The sequence below is a fragment of the Macaca thibetana genome, chromosome Y, assembly GCF_024542745.1.
Source record: "Macaca thibetana thibetana isolate TM-01 chromosome Y, ASM2454274v1, whole genome shotgun sequence".
NCBI classification, from domain to species: Eukaryota; Metazoa; Chordata; class Mammalia; order Primates; family Cercopithecidae; genus Macaca; species Macaca thibetana.
In genome coordinates, this window is record NC_065599.1 from 11407816 (window position 1) to 11433255 (window position 25440).

At 46.2% G+C, this 25440-nt stretch overlaps 1 protein-coding gene and 1 long non-coding RNA gene across 2 annotated transcripts in view; both read left to right on the forward strand.

The window, feature by feature from the left end:
• The window catches only part of DHRSX (dehydrogenase/reductase X-linked), a 435219-nt gene that overhangs the window by 237273 nt on the left and 172506 nt on the right, over positions 1-25440 (forward strand). The window contains exons 3-4 of the mRNA XM_050777740.1: positions 4309-4416; positions 21887-21955. Of these exons, the coding sequence (XP_050633697.1) occupies positions 4309-4416; positions 21887-21955 (177 nt within the window). The remainder of the gene's footprint in view (positions 1-4308; positions 4417-21886; positions 21956-25440) is intronic.
• LOC126947131 (uncharacterized) lies at positions 6790-12047 on the forward strand. Its single transcript, XR_007722935.1, has 3 exons — positions 6790-11293; positions 11500-11848; positions 11952-12047. It is a non-coding gene; the product is annotated as an uncharacterized LOC126947131 (long non-coding RNA).

A 25440-nucleotide genomic window follows, 5' to 3' on the forward strand; every position in this document is an offset into this window, starting at 1 on the left:
TATAAGCATAGCGTGTGTGTTCGTAATTAGGATTTAATAATATATTCCGATTTTTAAAATAAGTAAATTAAGAACATCAATACATCTACTGAGACTACATGTAGTAATTCCAAGTCCCTTAGCTTGGGTCAGGAACATGGGAATGTCATTGTACAACTTCTACCTTCGGGTTACGAGGAATACAGCAGAAAACCTAAGCGTGTGGAAAACTTATGATGCAGTGTTCTAGGTGGACAGAACTTTTCATCGATTCACGCGTGTATCAAGCCAAATAGTAAAAGTCTTACACACCGAGAGGACTGTTCACACAATACTGTCAATGAAATGTACAGGCTGACAAATAAATTATATGTTGAAGAGCCTCCCCCACAGGCCCCACCTCCTCATACCGTCACCCTGGCGATGGAATGTTTTCAACATAGGAATTATTTTTGGGGGAGAGGAGACACGAAATTTTTTACACTTGGGAAAGGCAAAATGTAAAAGTAGCATAGGCCTTTTCATTTTATTTTATTTTATTCTATTTTATTTTATTTTATTACACTTTAAGTTCTGCAGTACATGTGCAGAATGTGCAGGTTTGTTACATAGGTAGACAGGCGCCATGGTGATTTGCTGCATCCATCAACCCGTCATCAATATTAGCTATTTCTCCTAATGCTCTCCCTGCCCTAGCCCCCCACCTCCTGACAGGCCCCGGTGTGTGATGCTCCCCTCCCTGTGTCCATGTGTTCTCATTGTTCGACTCCCACTTATGAGTGAGAACATGCGGTGTTTGGTTTTCTGTTCTTGTGTGAGTTTCCTGAGAAGGATGGTTTCCAGCTTCATCCATGTTTCTGCAAAGGACACGAACTCATCCTTTTTTATGGCTGCGTAGTATTCCATGGTGTCTATGTACCACATTTTCTTACTCCAGTCTATTATCGATGGGCATTTGGGTTGGTTCCAAGTCTTTGCTATTGTGAACAGTGCCGCAATAAACATACGTGTGCGCATGTCTTTATAGCAGAATGATTTATAATCCTTATTGCTATTTAAATTACCTTTGTATTTTTATAGATTCGTGGGTATGAGTACACTTGTGTTACCCGAATATATTGCATAGTGCTAATGTTTGGGCTTTTAGTGAGGCCATCACTCAAATAACGCGCATGGTAGCCAATAGGTAATTTCTCGTCCCTCATCCCATCCCACCCTGTGACACCTCTGAGTCCCCAATGTCTATTAATTTATGCTCTATGTTGATGTGTACACATTATTTAACTCCCCTTATAAGGGATAACGTGTGGTATTTGACTTTCTGTTTCACTGAGTTGTTTCACTTAGGATAATGGTCTCTAGTTCACTTTGTGTTGCTGCACAAGACACAACTTCATTCCTTTTCATGGCTGCGTACTATTCCATGTTATATATGTGCCGTATTTAAAAAAATCAGAATATCTGTTGGTGGACACTCAGGCTTAATGTTTTAATAAAGAACATTCCAAATATGTTGAAGAAAATAATCTCCTGCACAAAACTTGAAAAGGTCATATGTGTCTGTAATAATTCACAGAAAGCGACTTGCCTGACTTCCTGCCTACAAAATCCACTTTTCCGTCAGTCTTCCCTTCTCCAGGGAATTCATGGAAGTTCCCTTCTTGCATTTTCTCAGCCCCCCGTACAAGGACTCATTCTTGCCTCATCGTGTCCCCGTCTCTGTCCTTGCCTTGTGATTGGTTTTTGACTTTGCACACCAGATGTCTGACTCCCACCAGCACACCTGTTGCCTGCACCTGTGAGACACGTTCTGAATCCACCACCTCTCATACCACCTGTGCTGAACTGTGGCCGAGCTCCCCCGTCAATCCCTGGGACTGCTGCAGGGGACCCTTGATAGCCATGTCTTCCTCCAGCTCGAGGGGATTCTCCATGAATCTATCCCTTCATTCCTTCCTGTGAAACATATCACAGATTCAGCTCAGAGCCCTGTGATGACGCCCGGTCTGCCGGAGAGAAAGAAGCTCACGAACTGTGCGGGGTGCCCCTGCACCTTCTTCCCTCCTCTCTTCCCTCTTTCCACGTGCTTGGCTCCAGCCAGCCGCCTTCCTCTTCCTGGAATATCGCAGGCGTGCTGGGCTTTTGCTCTCCCCGTCACAGCATCAGCTCAGGAGGCCCTCCTCGGAGGGTTTTCCTCTCACCCTCCATCCAGAATCACCGCATCGACCTCTCCTCTTCTTCCTTTGCTTGGGGTTTCCTTTGAAGTTCACTCATAACTGGAAGGTGTGAGATCTGGAAAGTTCTGGCTTATTGCCAGACACATCTGTGTATTTACAGTGGATGGCATCTTACCCAGGGGAACGAAATCTCCTGGAGGCAGAGAACATGTTTATGTCGGTCTAGTTCGTTCCCCGCATGCTGGGCACCGAGTGTGGGCTCTGCACATATTTTATAAAAGAAGAAGGGAAGGGTTGGAATAGGGACAGAAGGAAGGAGGAAGAAAGGAAAGAAAGAGGGAGGGAAGAAAGAAAAGAGGGAGGGAAGGAAAGAGGGAAAGAAGGAAGGAAAGAGTGAGAGAAGGAAGTAAAGAGGAAGGGAAGGGAAGGGAAGGTAGGAAGGAAAAAGTGAGAGAAGTGAAGAGGAAAGGATGGAAGGATAAAGGAAGGAAAGAGGGAGTGAAGGAAAGAGGAAAAGAAGAAGGAAGGAGTGAGACAAGGAGGGATAACATTAGGAGACATACCTAACGTAAATGACCAGTTAATGGGTGCAGCACACCAACATGGCACATGTCTACATGTGTAACAAACCTGCACGTTGTGCACATGTACCCTAGAATTTAAAGTATAATAAAAAATAAATATATGAAAAAAAGAAGAAAGGAGGGAAAGAGGAAAGGAAAGAAATAAAGAGGGAGGGAAGAAAGGAAGGAAAGAAGGAAGGAAGGAGGAAGGAAGGAAAAAGGGAGGGAAGGAGTGAAGACAGGAAAGAGGGGAGGAAGGAAGGAAAGAAGGAAGGAGAATGGAAGGAAAGAAAAAGGGAGGGAAGGAAGGAATGAAGACAGGAAAGAGGGAGGGAAGGAAGGAAGGAAGGAGAATGGAAGGAAAGAAAAAGGGAGGGAAGGAAGGAATGAAGAAAGGAAAGAGGGAGGGAAGGAAGGAAAGAAGGAGGGAGGGAAGGAGAGAGGGAGGGAAGGAAGGAATGAGGCAGGGAAAGAATGAAGGAAGAAAGGAAAAAGAGAAGGAAGGAGGAAGGAAGGAAGGAAAGAGGGAAGGAAGGAAGGAAAGATGGAGAGAAGGCAGGGAGGACAAATGGAAGGAAGAAAAAGAAATACAAATGTCTGTCCAAATGTGGATCACTTGTCTTAACCAGAAATTCAGGTGAGATGCTCTCTGCACCTGTGCTCTCAGCAGCTTTGAAGCAAACCGTATTAACCGTGTCTTTTATTTTCTGGGTTCTGATGCGTGACTTCCGTGACCGTGTCAGCCCTAGAGACCCTGCCCCTCCCACGGCTAGTGAATCCCCGGAGGTGGTGAACAACCCGTCTGTGAGCCTGTCTTTCGTATGCAAACCCACCAAGCCAGAATCCGCCCCCAACCATCTCCTTTATTGGGCTTGCCTATTCCACGTCACTCTCCGCCTGCCGTAACCACCCCAAAACCAGGTACCAGAGAGTCAGGGACGGCCCCTGTGCCCCAGAGTCTGCGGAAATCATTCACACCAGCCCGCGCTAAGCCTCCTCACCTGTTCCTTCCCTTGGAAACCACAAGGAGAGCTCTTGTCCCCTTCGTCTTCCCACCTGACCAAACTGGGTGTGCCCCTGTGTGGTCCTGAGTGGCGTGACACGCCCCTCCTCTTGGAACCTGTGAGTAACAAACCGCTTGCTCAAGAGCAGCCTCCTGATCTGTTGGCCCCACCACGCCTACATCCCGATAAAGTCTACATTGTACAACGCAAACCAACAAAGGTGTCCTGCCCGGTGCTGCCCCGAGAGCAGAGGTTAGTTCAGGATTCTCGCTCGCCTCTGAAAGGGTATCCATGCTGCAGGCCTTTCTGCCGGTCACATGGACGGCATATTCCAGCGCCTGCCAGGGACTCGTGGGGGGTGACGGGATTTATCAGGGGGTTTTTCATTGCACTGTCATTACGCGAGACTAATCCACTTTAATACATCCATGCCTCCTGAGCCTGTGGGAATTCAAGAGGAACAGAAGCAGAAGGAATGGAACCATCCCTCCCTTTGGCATCCTGCGTCTCTGGAGGCTTAATTCTTACAAATATGTGCTCTGCTTTTAAATCTTAGTTTGATGATTTTCTCTTCCTCTTTTTCAGGTTTCCCCCGACAACCTGACCGTGTGGCTGTCGTGACGGGAGGGACAGATGGCATCGGCTATTCGACGGCGAAGCATCTGGCGAGACTCGGCATGCATGTTATCATAGGTGATGACTTTCACAGTTACTTGTGTTTTTTGTTTTTTGGGTTTTGTTGTTGTTGCTGTTTTTGTTTTTGAGGCAGGGTCTCAGTCTGTCAGCCTGCGCTGGACTGCAGTGCTGCGATCTCGGCTCACTGCAACCTCCACCTCCTGGGTTCAAGCAATTCTCCCACCTCAGCCTCCCGAGTACCTGGGTTTACAGACAGGCACCGCCACGCCCGGCTCATTGTTGTATTTTTAGTAGACATGGTGTTTCAGTACACTGGCCAGGCTGGTCTTGAACCCCTCAGCTCAAGCCAGCCACCTGCCTTGGCCTCCCAGAGTGCTAGGATTACCGGTGTGAGCCACCATGCCTGGCAGTTAGTTGTATTTTATACCTAACGTGAGCTACTTAGTTGTTCATTTAGACATGTATGCAAATGTTGATTTGCATATAGAAAATTCAGTCAGATCCAGAAAACTCATAAAGGTGATATTCAAAACCTGGAAAACACAGGAAATTGTTGTACTCTTTTGGAAATAGATATATGTGCTGCTTCCATATGGATCCTGTTTTTTTTCACATGGTTTCCTGGAAGAAAATAACCATATATCTTTATTACTTTACTAGGGCTGCTATAACAAAGTAGCTGAAGGAGACTGGAGGTTAATAAAAAGCCAAAATTTAGTTTTCGCAATTCTGGAGGCTGGATGTTTAATATCACAATGAGGGCAGGGCTGGTTCCTCCTGTGGCCTCTCTCCTGGGCTTGGAGACACCGTGTTCTCCCCGCGTCCTCACAGGGTCGTTTCTCTGTGTGTTTTCATCTCCTCTTCTCCTGAGATGTCTTAGTTTATTTCAGGCTGCTATCACAGAATTACCATAGAATGGGCGGCTTATATACAACAGACATTGATTCTCCCACAGTCCTGGAGGCTGGAAGTCTGAGATCCAGGGGTGGGCAGGGCTGGTTCCTCCCAAGGCCTCTCTCCTGGGCTTGTAGGCACCGTCTTCTCCCTGTGTCCTCACAGGGTCATCCCTCTGTGTGTGTCTGTGTCCTCATATGCTCTTCTTATAAGGACACCAGTTCGATTAGATCAGGGCCCACTCTAGTGACCTCATTTTACCTTAATCACCACTTTAAAGACCTTATTTCCAAACACAGTCACATTCTGAGGTCCTGGGGTTTAGGACTTCAATTTCTGAATTTTGTTCAAACACAACCTCCTGACAGAATCTGACCAATTTTGTGGGATACTTGTTTTTTCTGCATCCATGCCCTGTAGACACTCGATGTTTGATTTCTGCTCTTCTTTTTGAAAATCTCTCTAAAAGCTTATCATGAGCTCTGACTCCTCTTTAGGTGGGACCTCTTCAGGTCTCCCTTCAACTGGGAACATGAGGACAGTTGGAATTAACCCATTCTACTATTGTCAGTGAAGGAGGGGCAGAGGGGGAGGGGGTGGGTGAAGGAGAAGGAGGGGGGAGGAGAGGGGGCGGGGGGGGGGAAGGAGAGGGAGTGGGGGAGGGAGGAGAAGGGTGGGGGGAAGGAGAGGGAGTGGGGGAAGAAAAGGGGGCAGGGGAGGGAGAAGGAGAGGGGGTGGGGGGAGAATAGGTGGGGGGGGGGAGAAGGAGAAGGGACGGGGGGGGGGGGTGGAAGGGAGGGGCAGGGGGAGGGGGGGGGGAAGGAGAGGGGGTGGGGGAGGGGGAAGGAGAGGGGTGGGGGGGGGAGGAGAGGGGGTGGGAGAAGAAAAGGGGTGGGGAGGGGGAAGGAGAGGGGGTGTGGGGAATAGGTGGTGGGGGAGGGAGAAGGAGAGGGAGGGGGTGGGGGAAGAAGAGGGAGCAGGGGAGGGGGAAGGAGAGGGGTGGGGGGGGGGGGAAGGAGAGGGCGGGGGGGGGGAGGAGAGGGGGGGAGAAGAAAAGGAGGTGGGGGAGGGGGAAGGAGAGGGGGTGTGGGAAGAATAGGTGGTGGGGGAGGGAGAAGGAGAGGGGACGGGGAGGGGGTGGGGGAAGAAGGGGAGCAGGGGAGGGGGAAGGAGAGGGGGGGGGGGAGGGGGAAGGAGAGGGCGTGGGGGGGGAGGGGGGGGTGGGGAAGGGAGGTGGGGGAGGGGGAGGAGGGGGGGGGGAGGGGGAAGAATAGGGTGGAGGGGAGGGAGAAGGAGAGGGGGGGAGGGGGTGGGGGAAGAAGAGGGGAGCAGGGGAGGGGGGAGGGGGGGGGGGGGGAAGGAGGGGCGGGGGGGGGGAGAGGGGGTGGGGAAGAATAGGTGGTGGGGGAGGGGGAGGGAGAGGGGATGGGGAAGAATAGGTGGGGGGGGGAGGAGAGGAGAGGGGATGGGGGAGGGGGAGGGAACATCAATTGCATACCTGGGGAAGTTTAAATCAGCTAGCTTAAATGATGTGTGGAGATGAGCTTGGAAAAATAAAAACCTTAATGCGTATGGTGCTCACTGTTGACCCCACCTGAATTTTAATTAATTATTTTCAGACAGGATCCTGTTCTGTCAGCCCAGGCTGCAGTGCAGTGACGTAATCATGGCTCACTGCAACCTCAAACTCCTGGCCTCAGGCAATCCTCCTGACTCAGCCTCACGAGTCGCTGGTACTACAGGCACGCACCACCACGCCAAACTCTATTTATTTATTTATTTATTTATTTATTTATTTATTTATTTATTTTTGAGACAGAGTCTTGCTCTGTCACCCAGGGTGGAACGCAGCGACACAATCTCGGCTCACAGCATCCTCTGCCTCCCGGGTTCCAGCGACTCCCATGCCCCAGCCTCCGGAGTAGCTGGGATTACAGGTGCCCACCACCATGCCCGGCTAATTTTTGTATTTTTAGTAGAGATGGGGTTTCGCTTTGTTGGCCAGGCTGGTCTCACACTCCTGACCTCAGGTGATCTGCCCGCCTCAGCCTCCCAAAGTGCTGGGATTACAGGCATGAGCCACTGTGTCTGGCCCCGGCTTATTTAAAAAAAATTATTTTGGCGGCTGGGCGCCGAGATTGCACCACTGTACTCCAGCCTGGGTGACAGAGTGAGACTCGGTCTCAAAAAAATAAACAAATTGTTCTGGAGGTACAGGCTCTTGCCATGTTGCCCAAGCTGGTCTTGGAACTCCTGGGTTGAGGCGATCCTCCCACCTTGGTCTCCCAAAGTGCTGGGATTACAAGTGTGAGCCACTGTGCCTGGGCACCCTTTGCTTTTAATGAAAGACTGTTATATGATGTCTGCTTTTATAAACATCATACTGTAGGTCTGGTTTTAGATATGCAGGATCATATTCACTTAAGACTTTGCAGGCCGGGCACAATGGCCCACACCTGTAATCCCAACACTTTGGGAGGCCGAGGCAGGTGGATCACGAGGTCAGGAGATGGAGACCATGCTGGCCAACATGGTGAAACCCTGTCTCTACTAAAAATATAAAAAGTAGCTGGGCATGATGGTGCATGCCTGTAATCCCAGCTACTTGGGAGGTTGAGGCAGGAGCATCTCTTGAGCCAGGGAGCCGGAGGTTGCAGTGAGCCGAGATCACGCCACTGCACTGCAGCCTGGGTGACAGAGTGAGACTCTGTCTCAAAAAAAAAAAAAAAAAAAAAACTTTCCAAACCCAATGCCCATTATTGACTGACTTCTTCCTTTCTGCCATTCTTTCTCCTTCTTTCCCTTGTTGTCATTTATGGAAAGATGGTCATGGATCATAAACAATGCTTAGGGCTGGAGATTTCAACATGAATTCGTCTCAGTTCTTCCTTGTCTTGGAGGAGCTCTGTCCAGGACAGAGATTTTTCTGGGCCTTGAACACCTTTGCAGAAGCCAAAAAGGCTCAAGCGTAAGAGCATGAGTCTGATCTGGTGACCAGGGGCTCAGCACGGAGCCTTTCCGGGCCTTGAACCTCTGGATGTCTGTTGATGCCTCATTGTACAGGCTAAAAGTCATCATATTACGAATCAATGAAGTTGACATGCATGTAAAAGGTATAAGGAAAAACTGAGCTCTCCACATCATCGTATGCACAAAATCTATCCGATAGAAACTGTGATATCCTCATGCATTTAAATAGCTGCTCTGGTTCTGAGCCTCGTGCGTTTCAATAGCTGCTCTGGTTCTGAACCTCGATGGCCATCCACTTGGCTTTGAGTTGGCTCTATCCAAAAATCTCTGTGGCAGTTTCTGCTGGTGCAAATGCACGGCTGCTGCCCACACCTCTGTGTTTTCTCATCTTCATTTGCAAAAGAAGAAAATGCCAACCTTGCTGACGCTAACCTCCTGAATTTCATGCGGGAATCCCCACGAGTCTTTGACTCAGAGGCGGAAACCCCACGTTCAGCCCATCTGGCCTTCTGTTTGTTCTCCCTGGAGATGCGTGGTTCATGTCAGCGCACATGGCTCCTTGCTCTGTCCTTCACTTAAGTTTGAGCCTTTTTGGCTTTTGCAAAACATGAGTGCACAACTTAAAATTTTTCTGTGTCATGGCTCTTCTCAACTTTCACATTTTTGAGACAGGGTCTCACTCCGTCACCCAGGCTGCAGTGCAATGGCATGATCTCAGCGCACTACAACCTCTGCCTCCTGGGCTCAAGCGATCCTCCCACCTCAGCCTCCCAAGTAGCTGGGACCACAGGTGTGCACCACCAGGCCTGGCTAATTTTTTGTAGTTTTAGTAGAGACGGAGTCTCACCAGGTTGCTCGGACTTGTCTCGAACACCTGAGCTGAAGCAATCTGCCTGCTTGGGCCTCCCAAAGTGCTGGGATTACAGGTGTGAGCCACTGTGCCCGGACACTTTTAAAATAATTTTGTACAGGCAGTTCCCTTCCTCATACAACCATCTTTCTCTCATGGGCTTCAGGGTTTGTAAAATAGTATACAGACGTGTGTACTGTTTCACATGATGAAGCTTAGTTTTATTAGATAATGATAACATCTTGTTTGGCTATATCATAATGAGGTAATTGAGTAGAAGGTAATGAAATCTTGTTGGATTAATGATTTGTTGGGCTTTGGGAGCAGGTGAGCACTTTTTGGTCTATTTCAGTCTCTTTCTTTCCATCAAGCCGTTCTTTTACTCAAAGTTGTATCTAACTCCCACTTGAGCATTTTTTCACCCATTCTTTTTTTTTTTTTCCTTCGAGATGGAGTCTCGCTCTGTTGCCCAGGCTGGAGTTCAGTGGCACAATCTCAGCTCCCTTCAACCTCAACCTCCCGGGTTCAAGCGATTCTCTTGCCTCAGCCTCCCAAGTAGCTGGGACTACAGGAGTGCGCCACCACACCCAGCTAATTTTTGTATTTTTAGTAGAGATGGAGTTTCACCATGATGGCCAAGATGGTCTCAATCTCTTGACCTCGTGATCTGCCCGCCTCAGCCTCCTAAAGTGCTGGGATTACAGGCGTGAGCCACTGCACCTGGCCCCATTCTCTTTATTTTATTTTATTATTTTATTTTTATTATTATGTTTTTGAGATGGAGTTTCACTCTTATTGCCCAGGCTGGAGTGCAGTGGCACGATCTCAGCTTACCGCAACCTCCCGGGTTGAAGCCATTCTCCTACCTCAGCCTCCTAAGTAACTGGGACCACAGGTGTGTGCCACCACGGCAAGCTAATTTTTGTATTTTTAGTAGAGAGGGGGTTTCACCATATTGGTCAGGATGGTCTTGATTTCTTGACCTCATAATTTGCCTGCCTCGGCCTCCCAAAGTCCTGGGATTACAGGCATGAGCCACTGCACCCGGCCCCATTCTCATAATAGACTGGGAGAAGTTAAAAGTTTATGACAATTTCTTGAAATTGTCAAGTTCATCCATGTCCATAACTCTCCTGTCTTGGTGTGTTTGGGCTGCTGTAACACAATACTGCAGACCGCGTGGCTTGCAAACCAGAGAAACTTATTGTCCTATAGTTCTCAAGGCTGGAAGTCCTAAGACCAGGGGGTCAGCATGGTCAGATTCTGGTGTAGTCTGTCTTCTAGGTTGTGGATGGCCACTTTCTCCTGTGTCCTCACGTGGCGGAAACTGGATGGGGTCTCTTTTATAAGGGTACTAATTCCATTCATGGTGCTCCACTCTCATGACCTAATCATCCCACAAGGCTCTGCCTCCCAACAGAGTCACCAGGGATGTTAGAGTTTCAACGTAGGAACTTCGGACGGATACAAACATTCAGTTTATTGCACCCCCTCTAGATGCAAAAGGATTGGGTTTAGATGAGGAGACCCTGTGAGAGAGGGTGCCCATCTGAGAGAATATTTCTAGAAGTTCTTATGAACTTGAGCACTTTCATGATCTGTTTACATCTCCCTGGGACCTGAGGAAATCAGAGACAAGACGTAGGACGGGAGGGGTTCTGAGATTTAGCGTGGAGACTGTGAGATGGTGATGGATTCCAACCCTTGGTTTTGACCATCCATGCTAGGTGGATATCTGCTCTGTCATTAACGACATGACAAACTTTGCAGGACTTTCCGTGTCTCAGACTTCTGCCAATATTTGAGATGACTGGGTCAAAATGATGCTGATTTTTCGAACAGGGAGAGCAATAGGTATTCTCTGAAGGTTGGCTGGATGTGGGCCTAGTGGCTTCAATGATGGTGGAGTAGGGTGAAGAGAGACCCTCAAGATTGAACAAAGATGGGAGGACTTACATCCAATACTGGTTATATTTGACCTTGTGTCTCCTCCAGTGCAATGATCTTTTCGTCTTCTTAATTCTTAATTAAGCTAGGCAATGTTTAATTATTAGTTTAATTCTTCATTAAACTAGGAAGGGAAGAAAACACCCCATTTCTTTGTGCTTTTTTGCCTCATCGTGGTGGTTGAGGTCATGAGGAGGTCTAGTTGGGCAGGTCATGAGGAAGTCTAGTTGTATGAGGTTGTGATGATGTCTGGTTGAGTTACATCATGATGAGGTGCAGTTTGGTTCGGTCATGATGAGATCTAGTTGGGCAGGTCATGAGGAAGTCTAGTTGTATGAGGTTGTGATGATGTCTGGTTGAGTTAGATCATGGTGAGGTACAGTTTGGTTTGGTCATGACGAGATCTAGTTGGGCAGGTCATGAGGAAGTCTAGTTGTATGAGGTTGTGATGATGTCTGGTTGAGTTATATCATGATGAGGTGCAGTTTGGTTTGGTCATGATGAGATCTAGTTGGGCAGGTCATGAGGAAGTCTAGTTGTATTAGGTTGTGATGGTGTCTGGTTGAGTTAGATCATGGTGAGGTACAGTTTGGTTTGGTCATGATGAGATCTAGTTGGGCAGGTCATGAGGAAGTCTAGTTGTATGAGGTTGTGATGATGTCTGGTTGAGTTACATCATGATGAGGTGCAGTTTGGTTTGGTCATGATGAGATCTAGTTGGGCAGGTCATGAGGAAGTCTAGTTGTATGAGGTTGTGATGATGTCTGGTTGAGTTAGATCATGGTGAGGTACAGTTTGGTTTGGTCATGACGAGATCTAGTTGGGCAGGTCATGATGAAGTCTAGTTGTATGAGGTTGTGATGATGTCTGGTTGAGTTACATCATGATGAGGTGCAGTTTGGTTTGGTCGTGATGAGGTCTAGTTGGGCAGGTCATGATGAAGTCTAGTTGTATGAGGTTGTGATGATGTCTGGTTGAGTTAGATCATGGTGAGGTACAGTTTGATTTGGTCATGACGAGATCTAGTTGGGCAGGTCATGATGAAGTCTAGTTGTATTAGATCATGATAATGTCTCCTTTGGTTATGTCATGATGAAGTAGTTGAATAGGATGTAATGAAGTCTTGTTTGATTAGATCATGATGACTGGTTGAGTTAGGTCATTATGAGGAATGGTTTGATTAGGTCTTAATGAAGTCTAATTCCATAAGAGCATGATGAGATATAATTGGATTAGACATGATGATGTGTGACTTATTTAGGTCATGATGAAATCTAGTTGGGCTAAGTCACTCTGAGATCTAATTTGGTAGGTCGTGTGAGGTCTAGTTGAGTTAGGTCCTGACGACATGTAGTTGGGTTAGGTCACATTGAGGTCTAGTTGTCACATTGATGAAATCTTGTTGGATTAGATTAGGATGACTGGTTGAGTTAGATCATTATGAGGTGTGATTTAATTAGGTCTTAATGAAGTCTACTTCAGTAATAGCATGATGAGATCTAGCTGGATCAGATCATGATGATGTGTGGTTTGGCTAGGTCATGATGAAGTCTAGTTGGGTTAAGAACCAATGAGTTCTAGTTGGGTTAGGTCACATTGATGTCTAGTTGGGTAAGTCATGATGAGGTCTAATTGGGTTAGAGCATGATGAGATCTAGTTGGGAAGGTCATAATGAGGCCTAATGGATAGATCATGATGAGGTCTAGTTGGGTTAGGTCATGATAAGGTCTAGTTGGGTTATGTCATCATGAGGTAGTTGAATACAACACAATAAAGTCTAGTTGGATTAGATCATGATGACAGGTTGAGTTAGATCATGATGATATGTGGTTTGGTTAGGTCACAGTGAGGTCTAGCTGACTGAGGACTTTGTAGGAACAAAGCAATGAAGACATGTGAGCAAGCTTCTGGTGCATGTGCATGGGAGTCTCAAGTGTTACCACTTCATTTAGATGATGTTTACTGAGCATCAGGAGCAGTGTATGTCAGCACCAATGTGCCTTTTTTCTGGAGATAAACAGAAAGTAAACACCACATCTGCACCCTACCTGTCTCCCTTCCCACAGAGCTTCTGATGTCAGTGTTTAATTTTCACTGTGAGTTACAGTTTTGACCCTTCAAGTCAATCCAATCAATTATTCAGTCTTATCTCCCCTGTGTGACTTTGAGGATAATTGGATTTATTCTGAGAGAGGCATTTTTTCATTTTGTAAGACAGTTTGATTCAAAGTCAATTAATGAAAAAAATCATTGAACACAATGAATTTTATATTAAATACAAAATAAGAGATGAGCATATTTAACTTCAAATTTTTAATTAAAAATTTATTAATATTTAAAGAATAATCAACTACTTGTAAAATAATTCAGATTATAACCTGGGTCCAACTGAAGCACATTAATATGATGAGGCACATATATCAGTTGTTCAAATTCCCATCTGTCCACAAGATCTTAGTTTCATTGTTTCAAAATATTGTTTTGGTGGGGGATCATTTTTTTTCATAATGCTTAATGGAATGTCATCTAAGATGTAGGTGGGGTTGGTAAACTTTTTCTGTAAAGAGACCGGTAGTAAATGTGTTCATATGTTTCTCTCATAACTATGAGCTCTGCCCTAGTAGTGAGTAACCACCCATAGGTAATATTTAAAACAACAGGAAAGTCTGTGTTCCAGTAAAACTTTTTTGTACAATATCTAGCTGCAGACCAGGTTTAGCCACAGATTGGTGACTCTGGTTTGGGCTCAAAATCTTTTTGTTTCTGTTTTGAAATTATACTGCTTTTTTCCAATATAAGAAATCTCTTGTACAGTCCTCAGGAAGGGTAGATAGTGATGAGGTCTAATTATGTTATAATGAAGTTTAGTTGGGTTATGATGAAGTCTAATTGGGTTGGTCCTGATGAGATCTAGTCGCATTAGGTCCTGATGAGATCTAGTTGGGTAAGGTTCTGATGAGGTCCAGTTGGTTGGTCATGATGAGATCTAGTTAGGCTATAATGAGGTCCAGTTGGGTTGGTCATGAGGAGATCTAATTGTATTAGGTCATGATGAGATCTAGTTGGGTTAGGTTATGATGAGGTCTAGTTGGGTTGGTCATGATGAGATCTGGTTGGGTTAGGTTATGATGAGATCTAGTTGGTTGGTCATGATGAGATCTAGTTAGGTTATGATGAGGTCTAGTTGGGTTGGTCGTGATGAGATCTAGTTGTATTTGGTCATGATGAGGTCTAGTTGGGTGAGATTATGATGAGGTTTATTTAGTTGGGTTAGGTCATGATGAGGTCTAGTTGGGTTAGGGTATGAGGAGATTTAATTGAGTTAGGTTATGATGAGGTATAGTTGGGCTGGTCTTTATGAAATCTATTGTATTAGGTCATGATGAGATCTAATTGAATTATGTTACGATGATATCTAGTTGGTTGGTCATGATGAGATCTAGTTGTATTAGGTCATGATGTGATGTAGCTGGGGTAGGTTATGATGAGGTCTAGTTGGGTTTGTCATGATGAGAACTAGTTGTACTAGGTCATGATGAGTAGTAGTTGGTTTAGGTTATGATGAGATCTAGTTGGTTGGTCATGTTGAGATCTAGTTAGGTTATGATGAGGTCTAGTTGGGTTTGTCATGATGAGAACTAGTTGTACTAGGTCATGATGAGTAGTAGTTGGTTTAGGTTATGATGAGATCTAGTTGGTTGGTCATGTTGAGATCTAGTTAGGTTATGATGAGGTCTAGATGGGTTGGTCATAATGAAATCTAGTTGTATTAGGTCATGATGAGATCCAGTTGTGGTAGGATATGGTGCGGTCTAGTGCATTGGTCATGATGAAATCTAGTTGTGTTAGGTTATGATGAGATCTAGTTGGATTAAGTTATAATGGGATCTGTTTGGTTGGTCATGATGTGCTCTAGTTAGGTCATGATGAGTTCTAGTTGGGTAGGTCATGATAAGATCTAGTTGTCTCATGTCATGATGAGGTCTAGTTGGGTTAGGTTATGATGAAGTCCAATTTGGTTCGGTCATGATGAGGTCTAGTGGGATTGGTCATTATGAGAATTAGTTGTATTAGGTCATAATGAAGTCTAGTTGGGCTAGGCTATGATGCGATCTGGTAGGTTGTTCATGATGAGATCTACTTGTATTAGGTCATGATGAGATCTAGGCGGGTTAGGTTATGATGAGATCTAGTTCATTGTCATAATGAGATGTAGCTTGTTTATGATGAGGTCTAGTTGTGTTGCTCATGGTGGGATCTAGTTGTATTAGGTCATGATAAGATCTAGTTGGGTTAGGTTATGATGAGGTCTAGTTGGGTTGGTCATGATGTAATCTTGTTGGATTATATTATGATAAGATCTAGTTCGTTGGTCATGATGAGATATAATTAGGTCATGACAAGGTCTAGTTGGGTTGGTCTTGATGAGATCTAGTTGTATTAGGTCATGATGAGGTCTAGTTTGGTTAGGTTATGATGAAGTCTAGTTTGGTTAGGTCATGATAGATTCTACTTGGGTTAGGGTATGAGGAGATTTACTTGGATTAGGTTGTGATGAGGTCTATTTGGGTTGGTCATGATGAGATTTTGTTAGGTCATGATGAGGACTAGTTTTGTTGGCCTTGATGAGATGTAGTTGTATTAGGTCATAATGAAGTCTTGTGGGGTTAGGTTATGATGTAGTTAAGCTGGGTTCAGTTATGATGAAGTATAGTTGGGTTGGTCATTATGAGAGTTAGTTAGGTCATGAGGAGGTAGTTGGGTTGGTCATGATGAAATCTAGTCACAGTCAGTCATGATTAGATCTTGTTGGGCTGGTTTATAATGAGATTTAGCTGTGTCAGGTCATGATGAGGTCTAGTTGGGTTGGTAATGATGTGATCTCGTTGTATTAGGTCATGATGAGGTCTAGTTTGGTTAAGTTATGAGGTCTAGTGTGGTTGGTCATGATGAGATTCAGTTAAGTTTTGATGAGGTCTATTTGGTATAGTCATAAAGATATATATTTGTATTAGGTCATGTTGAGGTCTATTTGGGCTAGGTTATAATGAGATTTAGTTGGCTTAGGTCATGATGAGGTCTAGTTGGGTTAAGGTATAATCAGATCTATTTGGGTTAGGGTATGATGAGGTGTATTTTGGCCGGTCCTAATGAGATGTAGTTGGGTTAGAGTATGATGAGGTGCGGTTGTGTTGGTCATCATGAAATCTAGTTTTGTAGGTCACAGGAAGTCTAGCTGGGTTAGGTTATCTAAATTGCAACTGTCTTTTAAAAGTGACTTTGTGCCACATATACTTTGTGTTGTCCATGAATAGTACATGTGACACATGTAAAATATTTAAACTTGTATTTCATTATCTATTTACTTATTTTAATTGACAAAAACAAGTGACATATTTTTATGGTGTACAAAGTGTGGTTTCGATATATGTTTCCATCTGGAATGGCCAATTCAAGCTAATTCGCATATCCATTACCTTACGTGTTTCTTTTTGTGTGTTTTTGGAAACACGTAAAATCTACTCTCTTTGCAATTTTCAAATATGAATTATAGTCACTGTGACTAATTATAGTCAAGTTCAAGACTATAAGTCACTAATTTAGTCACCTTTAGTACAATAGATCTCTTGAACTTATACCTTCCGTCAAACTGACCTTTGGTGTCATTTGACCAAAATGTCACCAACCCACCCCCCTAGCACCTGGTAATCACCATAATACTTTTTCTTTTCTTTCTTTCTTTTTTTTGAGATGGAGTCTCACTCTGTCGCCAGGCTGGAGTGCAGTCACGTGATCTTGGCTCACTGCAACCTCTGCCTCTCAGGTTCAAGCAATTCTCCTGCCTCAGCCTCCCGAGTAGCTGGGACTACAGGTGCACACCACCACACTTGGCTAATTTTTGCACTTTTAGTGGAGACGGGGTTTTACCACGTTGGCCAGGATGGTCTCGATCTCTTGACCTCGTGATCCACCCGCCTTGGCCTCCCAAAGTGCTGGGATTACAGCCGTGAGCCACTGTGCCCGGCCAGTAATCACCATAATACTTTTTCTTGTGAGTTCGACTTCTGGAGCCTCTACATATGGGTGAGATCATGTGGGATTTGGCTTTCTGCAGCTTATTTTACTTAATATGATGTACTCCTGGTTGATCCATATTGTATCACAGGACAGGTTCCCCTTCTTAAAAGGCTGAATGGTATTCCATGGTGTAGAATCCCACGTTTGCTTTGTCCACATATCCTTAGGTGGACACTTAGGTTGGTTTCATAGCTTGGCTCTTGTGAGTCAGGCTGCAGTGAACATGGGACTGTAGATATCACCATAAGGTGCTCATTTCATTTCCTTTGGATCTATACGGAGGAGTGAGATTGCTAGATCATATGGTAGGTTTATTTATTTATTTATTTATTTATTTATTTGAGATGCAGTTTCGCTCTTGTTGCCCAGGCTGGAGTGCCATTTCGTGACCTCGGCTCACCACAACATCCGCCTCCCAGGTTCAGGCAATTCTCCTGCCTCAGCCTCCTGAATAGCTGGGATGACAGGCACATACCACCCAGCCCAGCTAATTTGTATTTTTAGTAGACACGGGGTTTCACCATATTGGTCAGGCTGATCTCAACCTCCCAACCTCAGGTTATCCACCTGCCTTGGCCTCCCAAAGTGCTGGAATTACAGGTGTGAGCCACCGCACCCATCTGCAATGAATACGGGAGTCTAGATGTCTCTGCAAAGTGCTAATTTCATTTCCTTTGGATCTATACGGAGGAGTGAGGTTGCTAGATCCTATGGTAGGTGTATTGATCATTTTTTGAGGAACTCTCAAAAAAAAAAAAAAAATAAGGCCACCCCTTTAGACACACCTTAAAATCCAACCTCTCTGGTCGAAGATACTTAAAAAAAATGACGACGACATCCAAGTCTCCTGTCCAATGCACATTCACTTCCTAAGACATGAAAGAAACCACGCCGGGTGTGGTGGCTCATGCCTGTCATCCCAGCACTGTGGGAGGCCAAGGCGAATGGGTCACCTGAGGTCAGGAGTTCAAGACCAGCCTGGCCAACAGAGTGAAACCCCATCTCCACTGTTTTCCGTAATGACGGTACCAATTTCCATTGCACATAGAACATGTAATGCCTTCCCTCCCCAGACCCCTAAATACGAGGGATGGAGCAGAAGGCAGATGCACTGTGTTGGGGACTTGTGTGTGGTGTTTCTCTGCACATGCAGCAGTTGCTCAGTAAATGCAGGAACTACTCCAGCAAATGTCCCACATCCAGTTCCTTAAAGAAGCTCCCTCCAGATCTGAGGAGACAATTGCTGAAGGTGACGCTGGCCGAAGAAGATACCGCACATGCCACCCCACCTTCTCCATTCCTCCAATGTGCTGCCTCTGTCCTATGCCAATGTTGACTGTGCCGCCATGGAAAATGCCCTGCCCATGAAGGTGGTCTTCCCAAATAATCGCTTCGCCTGGCTTTTTTTGATGCTCCCAGCTTTTTTCCTGGCCACGTTGGTCTTTCATGGGAAGGTGGACGCTTCCTTCTTACTTCGTCCCACCTTCCAGCATGTTTCCCTTTGATTTTCCTTTTTTTTTCTTTTTCAGATGGAGCCTAGCTCTGTTGCCCAGGCTGGAGTGCAGTGGCACGATCTCGTCTCACTGCAACCTCCGCCTCCTGGGTTCAAGCGATTCTTCTGCCTCAGCCTCCAGAGTACCTGGGATTATAGGCGCCTGCCACCATGTCTGGCTTTTTGTTTGTTTGTTTGTTTGTTTTGAGACAGAGTTGGGCTCTGTCACCAGAGTCGGGCTGGAGTGCAGTGGCCTGATCTCAGTTCACGGCAACCTCTGCTTCCCGGGTCCTGGTTCAAGCGATTCTCCTGCCTCAGCCTCCCTAGTAGCTGGGATTACAGGCATGCACCACCATGCCCAGCTAATTTTTATATTTTTAGTAGAGACCAGGTTTCACTATGTTGGCCAGGCTGGTCTTCTTTTTTTTTTTTTTTTTTTTGAGACGGAGTCTCGCTGTGTCGCCCAGGCTGGAGTGCAGTGGCCGGATCTCAGCTCACTGCAAGCTCTGCCTCCCGGGTTTTTACGCCATTCTCCTGCCTCAGCCTCCCGAGTAGCCGGGACTACAGGCGCCCGCCACCTCGCCCGGCTAGTTTTTTGTATTTTTTAGTAGAGACGGGGTTTCACCGTGTTAGCCAGGATGGTCTCGAACTCCTGACCTCGTGATCCGCCCGTCTCGGCCTCCCAAAGTGCTGGGATTACAGGCTTGAGCCACCGCGCCCGGCCCAGGCTGGTCTTCAACTCCTGACCTCGTGATCTGCTCGCCTCAGCTTCCCAAATCCCAAAGTGCTGGGATTGCAGGTGTGAGCCACCGTGCCTGGCCGCACCCTTTGATCTTGCGATGACTGATACAGCAGAGCTGCCCAGCAGTGGATGACTACTTAGATTTTAAAAGTTCATGAGATTTCATAAATCAGCTCATGAATGTACAAGGCCCCAGTGTAAAGGTTACCTTGACTTTGAATTTTTTTATCCTTTCTTGTTTTGTTTTGTGTTGGATGCATAAGACATTTATAGATGGAATATAGCTTTCAGGCTATTTCTTCCTCTCCCTCCCCTCGAAACCCACCTCCCTGAAATGCCTGCCGCCTCCTCAGCGCCAAAAGACTCCGAAAGCAAATATATGACGACAGTATATCATGTTCTATTTCTTTAAGGAAGTCAAAGGTGCAAATTACCTTGGCAGCTTCAGTCTTCTGATGTTTGAAACTTTGAATTCCTTCAAGGGAGTGCCAATTTAGATATTCCTTTTACTCTGCCCCGAAGGATGGGCTTCACGCTATTGATCTTAGCCGTCTCCCGCTGGAGCCAAACACATTTCCAACTTCAATTGTTTCACTGCCTCTCCTCTCTTAGATATTTTTTAACTCCTTGCTGAAAACACTTCTCATTGTTTTTTGAAAAGTGCATTCTGGTAGTTAATTTGGGAGCCCGTGGCCTTAATCCAGAAGAAAGAATACCGAATACAATGGTAGGATATCAAACCGCATGGTGTCTTACTTGTGTTGGAGTGTGTAAATTCAACACACTATGTTGACTCAGCATGCAGGAATGCCAGAGAGAGCGATTGTTTGGTCATGTATTTTCACGCAGAGCCGGGGATGGTGCTGTACTTCGGAATACCTCACTGGCTCGGGCTGGGTGCAGGTAGGATGGAGATAGACCGGCCCCACCCCTTGGTACCTGCTCCTTGCAGGTCAGCTGTTTGAAGCTGGTGTCCTGATCCTCCCTTCCAGCTCTCCTGGCACCCAGGAGGTTCTTGTTCAAGCCTGTGCACTTCACCTGCTAGATCTCATCTCCCTTCTCTCAACACTTTTTCCATGACCCTCTCTGAAAGGGAGTTTTGGGCTTTGCTCACCTTGGAAAGCAGTTAACACCACACGTTGCCAACAGGTTAATGAAGGATGAGGCTGAAGGAGGAAGAATTTGCCAAGCTCCATTCCCCTCAAGAGCTGCCCCTTCAGAAACACCTTAAAATGCAACCTCCCTGGTCAAAGACATTTGAAAAAATGAGTATGAAAAGATCAGACTATAGTCTCCTGTTTAACACACGTTCACTTCCTAAGACATTAAAGAAACCAGGCCGGGTGTGGTGGCTCATGCCTGTCATCCCAGCACTGTGGAGGCCCAGGCGGGTGGATCACCTGAGGTCAGAAGTTCAAGACCAGCCTGGCCAACATGGTGAAACCCCGTCTGTACTAAAAATACAAAAATTAGCCAGCCATGGTGGCAGGTGCCTGTAATCTCATCTACTCGGGAGGCTGAGGCAGGAGAATTGCTTGAATCGGGGAGGTGGAGGTTGTGGTGAGCTGAGATCGCGCCACTGCACTCCAGCCTGGGCAACAGAGCAAGACTTTGTCTCCAAAAAAAAAAAATAATAATACTAATAATAAACACCTAATTAATGTTCTTTCACCCCAGATTTCCTCGTCTTTATTTTAGCTGTAACATGCCTTGTAGGCAAAACACCTCTTTCCATCCTAAAGGCATATTCCTGAAACCTCACTTGAAGAGTTTTATAGAGCTGCAGAGACAGGAATAAGAAATCCTGAGCATGCAGCCAACTAACACGGGAACAGAAAACCAAACACCGCATCTTCTCCCTCATCAGTGGGAGCTGAAGAATGAGAACACATGGACACGGGGAGGGGAACACCACACACCGGGGCCTGTCAGGGGTTTGGAGGGCTAGGGCAGGGAGAGCATTAGGAGAAATACCTAATCTAGATGACGGGTTGATGGGTGCAGCAAACCACCATGTCACGTGTATGCCTGTGTAAGCAACCTGCACTTTCCGCACATGTACCCCAGAACTTCAAGTACAATTAAAAATGAGAAAAAGAAAGAAATCGTGAGCACGCAGTAGGAAGCGCGGTCTGTGATCACGTGCATTGCGCAGTCTGTGAGTGCACACTGGGATGTTCCTAGCGTAAAAGCTCCTTTGAAAATTCCATTTCCATCCTGACATTTTAATGCACATTTTTATGCTTATGCTATTCTCAGCTCTCACGTGCAAATTACGCCAGCAGGTGCCCTGAGTCCCTGTCATTATTGAAAAGTAGAATGTGAAATGCATTCGTACTTTCTGCCGATGCAGGCTAAAGAAAATGGCTCTTAAATGCATAGCTTTAGTCTGCCAAAATGACTGTCAAGTTAAACGCTAGCAAAAAGGGAAGTCCATCAAAGGCACATTTCAAATTTGTGTTATACTTCTCTTAAAAACCTCTTTTTTTTGCAGTTAATAGTTTCTGGATGATCATCCAAGTCACTGTATCTTTTTTCTTTTTATCCTTTTAGCTGGAAATAATGACAGCAAAGCCAAACAAGTTGTAAGCAAAATAAAAGAAGAAACCTTGAACGACAAAGGTACCGAGAGATACTCCAATGGCTTTTTTTCCCCCCTTGGGACAGGTCGTTTGCGTGGTGCATGGCTGAGCTTCAGTCATGTGCCAAGTGGCATTTGGGAGCGATGCCTCAGCTTTTTGCAGTTTCTTTTGGGGATTTCTGGCCCCATCGTAGAGCAGGAAATGGTGAAGGCAAGGCGAAGATAGCATGGCTCAGCTCCGACACCTGCTGGGAAAGGCGTGCGGATGTGCTGGTAGCTTGCACTCTTAGTCAAATGTGGGTTCCCCGGGGATCAGGAGCCATTGTCCTTTCTTGTTGACCTCCAGGGCACATGCCAGGAGGTGCCTCTGCTGGTCGGGAGTTCTTGACTTAAGCTAAATTAGGCCAGGCGTGGTGACTCACGCCTGTAATCCCAGCACTTTGGGAGGCCAAGGCAGGCGGATCACCTGAGGTCAGGAGTTCGAGACCAGCCTGGCCAACATGGTGAAGCCCCGTCTCTACTAAAAATACAAAAATTAGCCAGGCATGGTGGCGTGTGCTTGTAATCCCAACTACTCGGGAGGCTGAGGCAGGAGAATCGCTTGAACCCAGGACTGCCTGGGAGACAGAGCAACACTCTGTCTCAAAACAAAAAAGAAAGAAAAAAAGATAACTCAAACAGGAATGTGCTTGCCCTTAAGATTTTCGACCAGGTGCTAGACCAAATTCTGGTGTGCTCTTTCTGCCTGTTCACACTGAGCAAGGTGTGCACACAACTTTCTAATATCCTTCCAGATTCTCAATGCTCTGTCCTTTTATTTGATTATTTTACTTTTCATTTGTATACATGTAGGCAGCGCAAGTACAGTTTTTGTTACATGGATGAATGGCGTAGTGGTGAGGTCTGGGCTTTTAGTATAGCTAACCCCTGAATCGTGTACATTGTACCTGACAGGTAATTCTTCATCTGTTGCCCCTCTCCCACCTCCCGCCCTTCTGACTCTTCAATGTCTGTTATTCCACTGTCTGTCCATATAGACACATTATTTAGCTCCCACTTATAAGGAAGAATGCAAGAGGTCGGTCAGGGTGGTGGGAAAAATTGTAGAAAGATGTAAACCTTCTTGGAAGGCCGGAACATTTTACGAACACTTCAGAATAAGATTTGGCTGTAGGCAGCCAGATTCTCTTATCTGGTGCCTGAAAGCTTAGGTTAGATAACAAGGGGAATGTAAAGAAACTGATCTAGATAAGTTAGTTTACGTACACATCAGAACCTGGCCTTTAATCATCCACGCACAGAACTACTCTGTCCCTCTCTCCAGGTTAGGGGGACAACCATATGAATTGCCCACGAATGTGTTGACTCAAGGCCTTTGTCATTAAATCTCTACTAAATAAAGGCCCGCAGTGCCAGCTTGTCAAAGCCACGGCTGCTGATTCTTTTTTTTTGAGACGGAATCTCACTCTATTGCCCAGGCTGGAGTGCAGTGGCGCCATCTCGGCTCACTGCAAGCTCCGCCTCCCGGGTTCATGCCATTCTCCTGCCTCAGCCTCTTCAGTAGCTGGGACTATAGGTGCCTGCCACTACGCCCGGCTAATTTTTTGTATTTTTAGTAGAAACGGGGTTTCACTGTGTTAGCCAGGATGGTCTCGATCTCCTGCCCTCATGATCCGCCCACCTTGGCCTCCCAAAGTGCTGGGATTACAGGCGTGAGACACCGCACCCGGCAGCTGCTGACTCTTTACAACACCCTGCTCCGTGTCTGGGAGCGGCCCCATCCCCTAGCCCACTCTTTCACTGCAAACCTGTGTCTGAGTGCATTTGTTCATCCGTCCTTCAGCCAAAGTCTGTGCATCGGACCCAGGAAGTTGGACTCGACATAAGAACAATGGGGTTTGACTTTCGGTTTCTGAGTGATTTCCCTTAGAGTAATGGCCTCCAGTTCCATCCATGTTGCTGCAGGACACAGGGTTTCCTCCTTTCTTATGGCTGCATAGTATTCCATCGGGCATAGGTATATATTGTCTTTATCCTTTCGTGTGTTGTTGGACACCTAAATTGTTTCCATATCTTGGCTCCTGTGAATAGTGCTGCAATGCACGTATGAATGCAGGCGTTGCTTTGATACACCGATTGCATTTGCTTTGAGTCTATGCCTAGTAGTGGGATTGCTGAATGACGTGGTGCTTTTATCTTTAATGATCTGAGGAACTTCTGTACTGTTTTTCATAGTGGCTGTACTAATTCACGTTCCCACCAATGGTGTAAGAGGGCCCCCTTTTCTCTACACCCTCCCCAACACTTGTAATCAATGATAGAAATCATCATTCTGGCGGGTGCGGTGGCTCGCACCTGTCATCCCAGCACTTTTTGGGAGGCCAAGGCGGGTGGATCACCTGAGGTCAGGAGTTGGAGACCAGCCTGGCCAACATGGTGAAACCCTATCTCAACTAAAAATACAAAAATAAGCCAGGCGTGGTGGCGGGGGCCTGTAACCCCAGCTACTCAGGAGACTGAGGCAGGAGAATCACTTGCACCCAGGAGGCGGAGGTTGCAGTGAGCTGAGATCACACCATTGCAGTCCAGCCTGGGCGACAGAGCAAGACTCTATCTCAAAGAGAAAAAAAAAAAAATAACATAAAAAAACAGAAACAAAACAGCCTTCTGACAATACCATGTTAGCTGGCGTGCGATGATAGCTCATGGTGATTTTGATTTGCATTTCCCTGATGGTTAGTGATGTTGAGTACCTTTTCTTTGTTTATTTTTTTGTTTGTTTGTTTTTGAGACGGAGTCTCACCCTGTCACCTAGGCTGGAGTGCAGTGGCGCGATCGCAGCTCACGGCAAACTCTGGCTCCCGGGTTCAAGCGATTCTTCTGCCTCAACCTCCTGAGTAGCTGAGATTACAGGCGTGTGCTACCACGCCCGCCTAATTTTTGTATTTTTAATAGAGATGGGGTTTCACCATGTTGACCAGGCTGGTCTCGACCTCCTGACCTCAGGTGATACGCGTGCCTCAGCCTCCCAAAGTGCTGGGATGACAGGCATGAGCCACCAGGCCTGGCTGAGTACCTTTTGCTAAAAGCACCTTTTCATGTACCTGTTGGCCATCCAAATGCTAAGTGCTTTTCTCAGCCGTGTTTATGTGTGGTACCTTACATTTTTTTAAAAAATGCATATCCCTTCCTTGGCTGTTTGAATTGAGATGGTTTTTTGAGAATTTCTCCAAGCAGAGACTGGGTGTAGTTTGATTCTTTGTTTCTTTGTTTGTTTTTTGACACAAGCTCTCACTCTGTCGCCCAGGCTGGAGGACAGTGGTGTTATTTCGGCTCACTGCAACCTCCGCCTCCCAGGCCCAAGTGATTCTCCTGCCTCAGCCTCCCCAGTAGCTGGGAATACAGGTGTGCAGCAGCACGCCCGGCTAATTTCTGCAGAATCGCGGTTTCGCCTCGTTGCCCAGGTTCATCTTGAACTCCTGGTCTCAAGCGGTGCATTCACCTCGGCCTCCCAAAGTGCTGGGGT